General features: G+C 45.6%; 1 protein-coding gene across 1 annotated transcript; it reads left to right on the forward strand.

The window, feature by feature from the left end:
* Window positions 1-773: 773 nt before the first annotated feature.
* On the forward strand, window positions 774-14,892 carry parp10 (poly(ADP-ribose) polymerase family member 10). Its single transcript, XM_060043043.1, has 11 exons — window positions 774-912; window positions 1,365-1,547; window positions 1,744-1,986; window positions 3,368-3,598; window positions 5,318-6,360; window positions 6,486-6,698; window positions 6,982-7,099; window positions 12,486-13,343; window positions 13,475-13,623; window positions 13,710-13,884; window positions 14,116-14,892. The coding sequence occupies exons 2-11, from the start codon at window positions 1,376-1,378 to the stop codon at window positions 14,412-14,414; spliced, it is 3,501 nt and encodes a 1,166-aa protein (XP_059899026.1). The 5' UTR covers window positions 774-912; window positions 1,365-1,375; the 3' UTR covers window positions 14,415-14,892.
* The last annotated feature ends 19 nt before the right edge of the window (window positions 14,893-14,911 follow it).

Raw genomic sequence — 14,911 nt, forward strand, 5'->3', positions numbered from 1 at the left:
AAAGAGGTTCCTGTCGGGCGCTTCGTCCCGAGGACCGCCGTGCTTCCAGTGGAAGCCTTCCACTGGACCTAGTCTGCTGCCGTTTCAATGACCACTCAGTGCGCAATACTGTCGGCTCTGCGCGCTCTCGTTCCACAGTGGGCAGCGGGCTTCAGATCGCCCCAGCAGCATCACACCAAACGTAGGCAAAATGACCTCGGAACAGAGAGGCACGCGCAAATGTTACGTTTCAAGCTCGTGCATGTTTCCGCACGTGAACGACTTCATGCTCAGTGGCAACGCTTCAAACTCGTGCATGTTGCAGAAAATGTGCAACAGCGACCCCTGGGGCCACACTGTACGGTGGGTAACAGAATACGGTGTGTGTTCTTTAATAGGTCCATGTGTGACACCGGCCGCCGGGATGATTACTGCGGGCTAACAACCAACCAAAATATTTCGTTTACAAATGTTCATTCGAACAGTGCGCCCGCCGCCTCTCACTCACTGTCTCCCTCTCACTCACTGTTTCCCACATACGAACACAGGCAAGTGCTCACAAACTGTTAACTGTTAAAAGTTTACAAACGGCCACCGTTAACAGGGCGGGGAAGGGGGAGGGACCTTCATTGAAAGGATGTCCGTCTGTTTCGGATATTATTATCAACAAAATATTCGACAAACTATTCTTTTTCGAACTCCATATTTATTCTCCCCGTTTTTGTTGTTCGTGTAATGGCGTTATTATTTTCGCTCCGGATTCTGTAACTGACACACGCAGAACGAGACCGGCGGAAACTGAAGTGACAGACCGGAGAACCCCCTCCGCCCAACCTGTCCCCTTAAACTTAAAGGCATGCTACACCTATTGGCGAGTCTGCGCTATAACAAGGAAGTACGTACGACTACTGGACGTGACGATGTGAACTTCAAGTAAGTGAACCTCAAATTATTGCCAAAACATAGACAGTCTTGCAATCGTCAGACTACATTTTGAAGTCAATATTGTGTCTCTAAAGTGACTCTTATTTCGAAATGTACCAAATCGACGCTAGGGATTGGTTTCACTTTCGAATAAACGCTGATCCTCTGCAACAAGTTAAACTAAATAAAGAATTGTTCCGCTGCATGTGTAATATATATGTACCGGCATATGGCCAATGTTCTCCACGTATATTAAACATTTCATTTTGAAGGTATAAAGACTATCCTTCCAGGTAGGCCTCAGAAAGTAGGCCTAACACATGTAAACAACAACACCTTTTACATGACAGTGAATGCAGATTGATTGCTGTTGTGGATGGCACCAGGGTGTATGGAATGCTTTGTTCATGTCACATGTGTATCTTGCACAGCTCTTGATAATAACCCAGACTTGTACCTAGATCACGCCAGGATGTCTGCTGAGAACGAGAAGAGAACGGTGGAGGTGCGGGGTGTACCCGAGGGTGTGGACGAGGAGCTACTGCAGCTGTACTTCGCCAACAAGCGACGCTCTGGCGGAGGTCCACTCGTATCTGTGGAGAAGAAAGGGGACCATGCCTTTCTGGTTTTTGAAGAGGAGGAAGGCAAGCAGAAATGAACTATCAAAGGAAGGAGCCTTTTAAAAGTCTGACCCACAATGATGATGATCGATTATTAACACTTTTAGGAAGTAGTGAGACTTATCTCAGAAATGCATTCAAATATAATTATCCTTAAACAATATTTTGTATATAGACACAAATGTAAGAACCTGCCAAACCTACCCCCTCTCCCAAACAGTCGCCGCGCGGGTGTTGTCCAAAGAGCAGCATGTTGTTTACAACGCAGAGATCACCGTAAGAAGACCCGTCCTGAAGGACCAGCGAAGGCTGCTGCTGTGTGGCCTCCAGCCCAACACCTGCATGGAGCTGGTGGAGCTGTACGTGGAGAACGTGATGGAGGTGGACGTGGACGAGTACACCCTAACCCCGCTGCTTGGCCGGGACGCCCTCCTCGTCTATCTACATCAGCCCCTCGCTACAGGTTGGACATTGCTCATGGACCCTTTTCACAGAGACGCCACTGTAGGATAAACACAGGTGTCACTCACAGCACTAGTTATGGGCCTGCTCCTTTTTAAGATCCCATATCATGCTTTTTTTGAGTTAATAATTGCATTTGGGGGCACAACTAAAACGTAGAATAGGGTTAGATGCCTGTATGTTAGAAATACCCTGCGTTATTCTCGCACTGTTAATTTCTGCAAAACCAATTTAAGCTTCTTTCAAAAACGTTCTGATTTGTATCACATCGCATTAAGGCCCGCCTCCCGAGTAGCCCAGTCCTGCGGCCCAGTCCAGTCCTGATTGGTCAGCACGCCCACTCTGTTGCGATTGGTCGAACGCTTTGCACGTGCGTCAGTAAATTCACTAGAATTTGTAAACATTGCGGGTAGCCGGGAGGCACGACTTCTGAACTTCAGCACCGCCCACCACACAGTGATGTCACACTGTTAGGTAAAGTAAAGTCTGAGCGTGGCAAGCTTTATCACGCAGTAATTGAGGGATGTTCTCGGTTGTCGCGAATACTCCCCCTGGCTCGGACTTAGATTTTTCTAGCTTAGCAGACGTAAAACATGTATACAATCGTCATAACAGTCTAAGCAAAGGGAAAGTCGAAAAAAGCATGACATTATCCCTTTAATGTAACGGTATGGGTAGGAAACTTATCTTCACTTGTTAAGTCTGCTACCCGTGGCCTGGTACATACAAGTAGGAGACCTCAATCCATCAAAGCATAATTAGCCAGCATCCATCACTGGATGCATGAACGATTTGGATTTTCTTTCCCCAACCCCTTAAGAGTTTAGGGAAGAAGGAAAGAAATTGTTCTCAGCCCATCTCCTCTTAGCCTGGTGGCCGTCCTGATCAGGTGACCTTACACACTTACACTGCACCAACCAGTCTGGACCTCTTGTCACCCACATTGATGTCCCGAAGGGACAATGTTATTGGGGCCAATTAGGCACGGGTCGTTGATGTACAACACAGGCACAGCTGCAAAAACAATGGCGTCTCTCAAAGCATTGAGTGGTAACATTTATAGTATTTAAAACAACCATGAGTGTAGTTATTGTGGAAATATACTCAATAATTTTCAAACAAGAAGAGTACGTGCTAGCAGAGTCTCCGGTGGATAAAGTGTATCTGTAGAGCACACCGCAATGGAGTCCCATGTTTTGTGACACTGTTTGGCTGAAGGAGCTTGTCTGTCAAGGCAAGTACTACCGCCCGGCGCCCGCTGCCCAAACCGAATGTGGAGGTCACGTGATCAGGATGGTCTCCAGGCCATCTCTTTCCGGCAATATAGGCGGCCATTTGTACTACATATTTATATGAATTATTTTTCTTCACGGGGTGCACAGACTTCTTCAGCCTGAGCTCCAAGATATCCAAGAAGCCGCTGGAGGGCTCAAGGCTCACCCTGGAGCAAATCGAGCAGACAGACTCCGTCCTGGTGGAGAACCTCCACCCCGGCCTGTCCGTCAGGTTGCTGACGCTGCACTTCGAGGGCAGCCAGCCGGCGGACCTGAAGGTGAAGGAGGTCGTCATGCTCTCAGAGAGCACTGCCCGGGTGACCTTTGTCCACCCTGAAGGTAAGCCCTTCCGCTGCACCGCTTCATAGTGAATTCCAACGACCAATTATACTTGTTGTATTTTTTTGTAACTTTCTTTTGTGCATCTTTTCAATATACTAAACCTTACCCCCAGGGTTTGTACTGATCCGGCCCCAGCCCAGTTCTTTACTGTTTTTTCTTTGTAATGTTTGTCACCCGTGGTGATTAGTTAATCGGATCACCTGTGTTCCATGTATTTAGCATTCTCTGCCCCCGTTGGTCATTTCTTACTTGGTTGCATTAAATAAATGAGAACAGAAAACAAGAAAATATGAAAACATGTATTACATGTCAAACACGCCATTCAACAATGAGTGAAAAGATGAGTGGTCAATGACAAAGTAGATATTGATGTTTGCTCTGATAAAGAAATGTTGCTCTATCTAGGCAAAATGGGAAAAAAAAGAAATCACACCTGTTTACGCCATCTAGACAGCAAGGGAGTTAAGCTGTGAAATATACCTTCTCTTTTCTATCCATATACAGAAAGTTCTACCTTAGAATCCACCTTTGACATAAAGATAACGGGGATGTTGGAGTTTATAATAAAATTATGTTTTTACTCCCAAAGTCAGTGGGTGTTTCATAGGGATGTGTCGGTCGCGACTGATTCGTTACAACGAACGAATCCCGAACGTGAACGACAAGAACTGGTTCCCCAAAACAAGAAGAACTGGTTCTTTGATTCTTTTTTTTTAACATAAACCAAACATATGGTCACGAAAATAAAATATACAAACGAACAGAGCTCCGTCTCCCCGTGACTTATATTGATTGAGTCTACAACGTGCTCAAAGATTCAGCCAATGAGAGGTAGCAATGGTGTTGGAATGGCACCTGGGTAAACCAATGACAAGGCGGTACCGTCGAATATGCGCGCTTTCTCTGTCTGTATCTTGGGTCATACCATTCGACAATAGACTTGACCTCCATCTGTTTATTGGATAAACGCATTTCCCAATCCCAGGAGTCTTTGCTCCATTCTACGTCAATTTAAGAACAAACAAAGAAATTAAACTGCAGTTCGTATTTTTTATTTATGACCATGCAAGTTCTGTAATGCCTGAACAATGAAGAATTAAATGTAAAGTAAAATAAATTTATAAATGTAAAACCATGAATGAAATATAGAGAGTAAGCAAGTGGTATAAATATTGGTGGGACGTTCGATATACTATATAGCAGGCATCTCCAAACGGCGGACTGCGGTCTTAACGGTCCTATCCGGACCCATGACCAATTAAAAAAATATATATAATTATAGAAAAATGATTTTTTTATTTTTTATTTTTTTTAAGATGTAATCTGACGTAACGAACGAATCAAAACGACCGAATCAAATAAACGAATCGTTATAGTGAACTGAACTGAAAGAACTAGTTCCTGGAAAAGAATCATTTTGCCCATCCCTAGTGTTTCATGACTTTTTAAACTGCACAAAGCATTGTTTAATGACCACTAAAACAAGACAACCCTAGCATTGGATAGAAATTGAATTCCTTCCTCACATTATTATTATTATTATTTTCTTTTATTACTATTAATATAAAGGTATTGGATGAGCCATCATTCTACAGGTTGGGTAACTCATAATTTTCTTATTCATTGATAGCAATATGAACACTGGAAGAGTATATTTGCCTTTGATCACTCGGAGTTCCAGTTTTTCTTCTGATGAACTCTTTTCTCCATATCTAGCTGTGGAACATGTCCTGAAGCATCCACACATACTGAACGATGCCACCCTCACCGTGTCTCCCTACCATGTATTCAACCAACCTTCAGCTTGTCAAGCCCAAAGCGATCCATCACTGAGCTGTGTGAGTGTCTCCTCAGACGACGGGCCCGAGAGCGAGGTAGACATTTTGGATTCAGTTCAACCACAGGCCAGTCCTCTGACTGTTGATAGTATTGAGATCCGGTCCTCGCGGCAGACAGCCTTAGCAACCGTCAACTCCAACATGAGGTCTATTGACATAGTGGACAGAGCCATGGCGGACGTCACAGAGGTCATGCCAGACACGCATTCGGTTGACATCACAATCCAGGACTCAGTGAAACTCCAATTGTTCCAATTGAGCACCCTTCCCCAGGACATCCACCAGACGCATCCAAACGTAAACACGCAGGTTGTAGATGACACGGTTCACCTCACCGGACCTGACAAACAGGAACTGCAGCGTCTGAAGACCACTATTGTCGACTTATTGGCTGGAATGGCTCAGTCGACTTTGACCCTTGACGTTGAGATGGCCAAGTTCCTTGAAAATGACGACGTGCGAGAAAAACTTCTTCAAACCTTCTCTCAACTGGGGATTACCGCCATCTACACGGTGTTAGACAAGGTTATCGTGGTTACTGCCCTGTCTCAGGAGATGGCGACCCAGGGGTGTGTCTCGCTGACATCCCAGCTGTGTACAATATGCATCCCGGTGCAGAAGGAATACGAGTGCATGCTGTACTCTGAGGAGTGGGCGGCGTTCCTCCGGACGTTGGGCTTGTGTTCGGCGAAGGTGTCTGAGGACGGGGCGAGTGTGGACCTGTGGACGCTGAAAGGATTGGAGGAGGAGAAGCGGAGCAAGGTGACCGAGTTCCTCCTGACCCCCATCGAGCAGGAGAAATTCATCGCCATGGAGCCAGGCATGCTGAAATACGTCCAGATGTATTTCCATCAGCTGATGGCTGAAATGAACCAAGTTGTGATTCTTCCGATAGATGGGAAAGAGCTTTGCGGTTTAAGGGTATGTCGCACATTGAAATCCAACACAAAACAAAATGATCTTTAATACATTAGTGATGCATCATCATCAAGTTTTTTTGGAACTCAAACCAATTTCTGCCTTCTTTTGCTGAATGCATATTCTAGATCCAGGGCTTGGCTGGTCACTGTCAAAATGCACAAGAGCTCTTACAGAGCATGGTCTCATCAGTGTGTACCAAAACCCTCACCATAAACCAGTCGGGTGTGGCCCGCTTCCTGGTAGAGTCGGAGGGGACCGGCATCCTTAACGAAATGCGGGCCAAGTTCCAGATCTGCATCAGCTTGGACAAGATCCACTGGGCCCCTCTGCAGAGTCAGGTGATGATCAATGGGAAACTATTATTTTCGTGTGTGTGTGTGTGTGTGTGTGTGTGTGTGTGTGAGGTGGTTTAGGGTAAGGGCTGGGATTAGGGTGGGATGTGAGGGAGTCGAGGATAGGGGTAGTTAGGTTGTGGTGGGGATTGGGTTGGACGCTGCTGGGGTTAGGGTTGGGTGTGAGGGAGCGGGGGAAGGGGTCTGGATACTTCTTGGAAAATGCAGCAATGCAGCAATCTGCATTTGGGCATTCTCTTCTTACTACAATCCACGTTTTTCTTTCAAGGACATCTTTGAAGCTGCATGGAAACTCCTGTCCCACATAAACTTCCAGAAGGCGGCTTCAGCTCGCACTGCAGCCAGCCTCCAGTCAGCTTTAACAGACAATGGTGATTTGGACAAAGGTAGTATACTGCTTTGGCTATTAGGAGTGAAACAGTTTGTTAATTCTCATTGAACTGTATACTGCAGCTAGTAAAAAAAACAAATCATAAGTGATTCAATTAATTTAATCAAAAAGATGATGCACAGATATAACTAATTGAGTGTATGCTGGAATTAAATTGGGAAAAATATCCACATAAAGTCAAGTGATGCTCTCAGAATCTGAGGTACAGAGACACGGTCGGCACTGTGTTCTCGAGCACAGCATGTTTGACACACAATCGGCTGCGGTGGAAAACGTTCAGGCTTTTCAGACTGCAGTGCAATTCCTCAAATCGAGAGCCCTTCCGGTATCTGATTTGAATATCAAAGGCACTTTCTCAAGGTACACAGTGGAGTGGGTCGAGCAAGGTGTCCAGACCAGGGATTAAAATTAACGACGTCCTGTCGTCCCGGGGACGTAATTAATTGTCATCGGGAGGATCAATATTCTCTCTCGGGTCGACCTCGGGACGAAGAGAATTTTGTGGGCACTGACTTTATATCAGCCTAATATCAATATCCACCCGAAGCAATATTTTTTGCAACAATTGATACCCGCAACCGCCCGATCATCGGGTGACCAGACATCCCGATTTTGGGTTGCGGGTTCCGCGTACCGACAAAAGGCACGCTAAAATGTCCAACCACTAGGAAATGTCCCCTGTTGTCAGCGATTACATAGCCAACGTGGTCTTTATTATAGCCCGATCATTAACTAACGGCCACACAGAAAGAATAAAGCATCCAACATATTTCAACAATGTGTGTGTGAGGGCATACGCAGCAGGGATGATCGCACAGTGGAATGCTTGTGGAAAACCAGTGGACGAGCGCTGGGCGAAGAGGTTCGCGCATTTCAGACGCAGGGAGATTAATGAAAAATATGTCAAATTTTCTTTCAACGTCTTTGTTTAATGCAACTGCATCACCTTCTCTTACATAATCAGCAGCTCGCAGATTTCACTTTCTCTCCAGTTAGTACTGCTCATGATGATATCGCTGTGTTGTCTCTGTGGAGAGAGTGCAACACCTCTACCCAAGCCCCCCCCCCCCCCCCCTGGAACCGCAGAGCCGTTGCATTTACATCAGAATGAAACCCAATAAACCGCCAATGTGTGTAGGGTCCGGAAGGGTAAATTGGGGTGCTAGCTCAAGCAGGCAATTTACCTCGGGCAGTGTAAATGCACTGACTGTGCCGCGAAAAAGGTGGGAGCAGCTCCTGCTGCGAGCATGGCTTCTCCTGCATGAAACGGGTGAAGTCGGACTGGAGGTCTCGCCTAGCCAATGACACTCTGAACAGCCTCATGCAAATCTCAATGCATGACCCTCCTCTCGACGAATATGTAACATAATTCCCACATTCATACCAACAGGCCACATATGTCCTTGTCGACTAGAGAGGCTTCTTTCCCATCCTAGGGAGGCGTCCGGCCCAGACAAGAAGCCATTCATTCATGGACCAATTCTAGAGATACGAGCGGCCCAGGTGTTCGAGAGACCCAGAAGCTCAAGGCCACAAAAAGAAGCGTAATTCTCGCACATAGCCACGAACCAAGTTGCAATGCCAACACATAGCCACGAGAGAGCAGCATAGATACACACACGGTATCCAGGAGGCGGGAGTTCAGCACCATGCTTAGCCAATCAGAGCACATAACTGAGTCCACGCCTGCTCAGTAGATAAGTCACAACACATAGCCCAGGGGGCAGAACGCTCCAGCCAGGTAACGCATCTATCTGATGCCCTACATTGGCCGTTTCTCAATTCCTAGCACGCGTACTACAGACTCGATGACTTGCAAGTACGTACTTGGCAAGTCCGTACTTCAAGCACGGACTTGCGAACATCAGCGGACTCGATGACGTCATCACCTCTGCTCGTCCGTTAACTGTGCTACGGCCTCATTTAGCCATATACTACTGAACAATATAAACAAATGATATAAAACAAAATCCCAGCCTCTTTCATTTTCAAATAGTAGCCTATGTAAATATTCTGAATGAAAAAATTGAAAAGATATGCGTGTCCTGTCATGTGTATAAGCTATACACACACGACTTTATATATATATATTTATATATTATCTTATATTATTATTATTATTATATTATATAAATACATATATAAGTTAAGAGTAACTTAAAGAGATACTTCACCGGTGGGAATATGAAGGTTTTATGAATTAAATATTTCATTATAAATGTGAAAAAAAAATTGAAATCGGTTCATCCTAGCCTAAAAAAAGGCAGAAAGAGTGTTTTCATGGTCTCTCTGGCTCAAAGTAAGAAAACCTCCAACTACAACAGTGCATTGCGCTCGCTGCCCCGCCCACCTGTCGGTCTCCTGTCCCCCTCATTCCCCCTCAGTACGCGAGCTCCCGCCCCCTCTCATTCCTTATTGGTTGAACATTTTTCCACCAAAAGTGTGTTGTAGTCCTCGGCACTTCTAGCGGGACAAGAGGTTTCTCCCGAAATGACGTCAAACGCGTCATTTGACGTCATTTCGGGAGAAAATTAGATGAGAAAAAATGGGCCAAGGGGAGACTGGTTTAGACTGATATTTATTTATATATTTATTTATATTACAATAGCGATTTTATAATGATAGAACGCCGGTTCTAAATGGGTGAAGTATCCCTTTAAGCTACAGTTGTGCGTCTTCTCCATATTGTCCGCCATCGTACTGCTGCGAGTGCGAAATGCATCCTGGGATTTATAGCGGTTGCAAGTACACACGAGCCACCTCCGATGCATGCTCGGTGAAACGGCGAGATCGAGCACGCATCAAGAACACTTCCGGGTTTTACGACAGTACTTGCTTGATGCGTACTTCGAATTGGAACAGTGCTCGGGCAACGACTGATGACGTTTCACGAGTCCACGAGCACACGAGCACGCACAAGTACGCGAATTGAGAAACGGGCTAACGCCCCGTGCCCACTACCTCCGTCCGTTGACTGATCCCCATTGACTTTGAATGGGGACGGACGCGCAATGCATTGTGGATCCGTCCGTTCCGTTGGAGCCTTCGGCTCCGTCAAAAAGTTGAAAAATGTTCAACTTTTTCGGCAGCAACGGATCCGTCATCCAATCAGATCACGTATGCAAATTTAAGCACTGTGACGCGACTCGGGCTCTGACGATACTGGAAAGCGGGAAAGCGGGTCATCTTGCATTGCAACAAGCAGAAAGAAGAGGGAAGAACCCGGCGAAGCGATTTGATTGGCTGACGGATGCCTCTGCAAAGACTACTCCCCCATCCGTCAGCCACGCCTTCCCACGTCCGTTGACTGACGGTGCAGTGGGCATGTAGGGTCAGTGTATCTCCACACGTGCGTAATACAATTCCCCTCCTTTTGCTTCATAGTTACTAGTCCAAACCTTTCCCAAACAAAGTGAGTTAAAGCGATCCTTACTCGGCAGACTTTTTCCAAAAAGAACACGGCAAATACAACTCACTAAATGCAGTCCCTAAATGGTGGATTACTGGCAGAAGGTCACGTTCTGGGACTGAGGGTGTTGGTTGTCATCTTGATGCTAAACTAATCTAATATGGAAATAAATATATTATTTTATCAACATAATGTATTGTGTTTTTATTATATTATCAGTAAGTAGCCTAACGACTCAAAATGTAAAAAAAGATTATTGGGAAAATTCGGGACGATTCAAAATGTTTTTCGGGACGTTTCCGGGAAGGGGGTGGAAAAAGTTTGTTTTAACCCCTGGTCCAGACGTCAAACAAATGACAGCAATCGAACAGGAGCAACTTCTCATTGCAGCCTTCAGGCAACAACATGTGTCTGACGACGGTGGGCCTAAAGAGATCTCCGCAGCAGTAACAGAATTCTCGGGCAGATATGGGCATCGATTTTTGTGGTTCACAAACATGTTTTAAGTGCCTGACCCAGTAATATCTGCATTGCACAACAAGCACACAAATTGACGATTGATGAAATTGTCAGGAAAGCCTTCTCTTGCTACAACTACAGACAGTTGATACCAGAGCAACCTCACAGGGGTGTGTTTCCCAAAACAGTCAGGACGTTAGCATTTTGCCGACTTATTACTAAGCCCAGTTGTACTATGCAGCAGCCGAAGTACAAGTGTTTCCCAAAAATCTCTTGCTAACATAGAAATACGTAGCTGATCTCTCCGTTGATTAGCTGAGTACTTATCAACTGATACATACTGAACAGATGTTTTCTGAAGGCGGAGTTCGGAGTTGCTCTGAGGCATTCAATCATTCACAGGTGGAAGCCTCACAAACTTTGACATTTAGGCTACATGCTTGTTAAACAGTTGTGGTTAATATTCGCCAACTTGATTGTGTGTAGCCTACCTATCCTTTGTATCAACTTTAGAAACAATTTCGGAAATAATTGTTTGCTTGGAAAAAACGTCACACACATTTTTAATGACGGGGGCGAATTCATCAGCGTAGGTACTATCTATGCAATTCAATATAGTTGATGCAAACGGATGATACGTTTATGGAAAAAAGATAATTCAAACACTGAATTTGGTGAGAAATTTGCTTTGTCTACTCTATTCTCTAGGACAGGGGTGCCCAACCAGTCGATCGCGGTCTACCAGTAGACCGCCGACAGATCCCAAGTCGACCGCGAGGGGTGAAGAAGAAAAAAAAAAGGCCTTTTTTTTTTTTTTTTTTTATAAAATACAATTTGCGCGGGACATATACGCGCGGTAGCGCATGCGCTGTCAACAGCAGTTGAAAGCCGTCAACAGTAGTTACGCACTCCTAAACGTTGGCATGGCTGAGGGGAAACGAGCTAAGACCTACCATTTTCACCCTGAGTGGGAGGAAGATTATTGATTATTGTTGAGAAGGTGCCGCGCGCAGATGGAATGAGGCCCCCACTGAAGTGACTTAAATGTGACCATGAATATCCAGGAAGCATGTGGCCTAATATGGACCTACAACAGCCCTAGAGCTGTTGTAACTAATTTGCCTTTTTACCAAGTGGGTAATAAGGACTCAGCCAGACTATGTTGTTGGGAAACTGTCAGGGAGCCTTACCTTGCTAGTACAATGGAATGCAATAACTTCCTCCATACTTTGAGCTTACTATGTAGGTGAAATGGTTTTTGGGAACACTTTCATATTAACTGTTGAGTCCCTAAGATGTAGGTTGCTAAGGAAGTTAGCAACTATGCTTTTGGGAAACAAACCCCAGGATTATAACCCTGCTTTAACGGCTCTGTACAGCAGACTAGAAGACATTGTCTTATTGAGTTAATGTTTTGACTTTTAAGTCAAAAAGTGTGTTTTATGAATTGTTTCACTCCTACTAACGAGGGTTTATCTTTTTTTATTTCCCCTTAAACAACGCGTGTCATCAGGGAGCCAGGAAGAGGATGATGAGGATCTTTACACAGCGGGGGACACCAGAGACCCCGAGGAAGGCATGATGCTCGACGAAGCAAGTGCCGGCCCTTCCTCGTTGAAAGTCTCTCCGGGAGCCACAGGACTGCAGGAACAGGAACAAATGTCGCTGGCCATCCAGAACTCCCTGTTCTCAACCGCGGAGGACGAGGAACTGCAGATGGTCCTGGAACTGTCCAGGCAAGAAGGCTCCTACATCTCGTACGCGATGAGCACCCAGCACTCGATGCCCCGGTGCCTCAGCACGCTACTGGAGGACATGCGGGCGGCCGACGTGGCCCTGGTCAAGGTGTATGCAGGCTTCAGCAGCGACCTCATCCGCGCCGACATCGCCCTCAAGAAGAAGGTCTCCCTCCGGCAGGTGGAGGAAACCATGGAGCAGAAGGGGCTGACGGACATGTCAGACTTCCACCGCCAGGCCGTGCAGGTGATCAAGAGGAAGCACGCGGTGGAGATCCGGGTTCAGGGCAACATGCTCACGGTGTCCGGGTTCAAGGACTTTGTGACCGAGGCACTGCCCGACGTGCGGCTGCTGCTGCAGAGGGTGTCCTCCCGCCGCGACGAGGACGAGCTCCTGAGCAACATCCAGTGGGCGAGGCAGGACCCGGCCACCGCGGCCATGACGCCGTATGAACCGGACACCATAGTGTTCCTTGAGAACACCTGGAGGATGAAGGAGAAGGAAGTGGCCATCCTGCTTAACGGCCAGCCCCACATCGTTGACCTCGTGAAGATGGAGGATTACAACGTGGCCTCTAAGAAGTCTTTGACGGTCGCTCGCACCGCGATCAGTGACTTGGATGTTGATGTTGAAGGTAGAAACGTTTTCTGCTATTTTTTTGTGTGTGGGGGGGGGAAATTGGACCGATTAGAAATTAGTTGTGATACATACAGTATGGGTCTAAGCTAGTATTTAGTATTAAATCATTAACATGTCCTTTTTTAGCCTGCCTTCGAATGACGCCAGAGCGTTCTTTGCTGGCCAATCTGCCGGAGGTTTCCAGAATCGATGAGAACTCTGAGGAATTCCAGGAGGTGGTGAAGAACTTCTACGGCAGCATCAAAGGATACCACAGTAAAATAAGGATTGTCAAGGTCGGAGAGCAAAACCCAACAAAAACACTGATTCACTCTAAACTATTGACCAATATTGTCTCACAATGTTGTGCATTGTCCTCCAGGTGGAGAAACTGGGGAATCGCCTGCTCTGCAGTCAGTACAAGCTGAAGAAGGCCAGCCTCTATAAGAGTGGCGTACACAACGAGGTGGAGCGAACCCTCTACCACGGGACTAGCGAGTCCAGCGTGAAGGACATTTACCTTCACGGATTCAACAGGAGCTTCTGCGGAAAGAACGGTATGTGGAACTTTTGAATTTTTTTGCCTTCAAACTGGAATGGTCTTGTGCTACAGACTTTCAGTAACACAAAATATAGATATTTTGAATCGGTCCTTTGGATTTACCAAGAGGACATCTCAAGATGAATACCTTTTCTAGGAAGGATATTTTCAACCCCTGAATATTGTTATAATTTTCTAATGTTTAGATTCTATTGTGGCTTATTGTTGTGTTGTGCTCTCTTCACAGCCACGGTATACGGCCAGGGGGTGTATTTTGCTCTAAACTCTGCGCTGTCGGTCGCAGATCAATACTCGCCACCAAACGCAGATGGACACAAGTTTGTTTTCGTAGCAAAAGTGTTGACGGGGGACTTCACACTGGGCTGCAGCAGTATGAAAGCCGCACCCCTCAAAGAGAGTGCGGACATTCCCCTAAGATACGACAGTGTGACGGACAACCTCAGCAAGCCCACCATGTTTGTCATTTTTAACGATACACAGGCTTACCCCGAGTACCTGATTACCTGCCAGAATATCCCCCGCTAAGTGTGCATGATTCTAGGAGAAACCATGTTCTATTACATAATGGGGAAAGGGCAAATAGGTATTACCTTCATTTTCTGACAATTTCTGAAACAACTTTGGAATTATTGTGCACACTACATTGTGAGATATTCCTTCATTTTATTACAGAAGTACCAACCAATTTAAGCAAAATCTAAAACTAAATTATATACCTGTTTGGGTATAGTCATCTTTGACAGTGCTATGAGCACCTTCAGACATAAATCGTTCATTCATTTGTGCAAAATGATTGGACGCAATTATGCTGATTTTGAAAATCACTATTTGATTTGGGTCTCAATACTGTACTTTACGACGTTAAGTCAAAGCTCAAAGCGAATATTACATAGCAAAAGCTATGTAAAAAGAACAATAAAATAGGATGTGTCTCTTAATCATTGATGTGTAAAGTGTGTGTGTGTGTGTTCATAAATTGTTATTAAAACCCCAAAAACGTTCATCTTGAATACCTTTATTTT

Source organism: Gadus macrocephalus, chromosome 22 (genome assembly GCF_031168955.1).
Source record: "Gadus macrocephalus chromosome 22, ASM3116895v1".
Classification (NCBI taxonomy): Eukaryota; Metazoa; Chordata; class Actinopteri; order Gadiformes; family Gadidae; genus Gadus; species Gadus macrocephalus.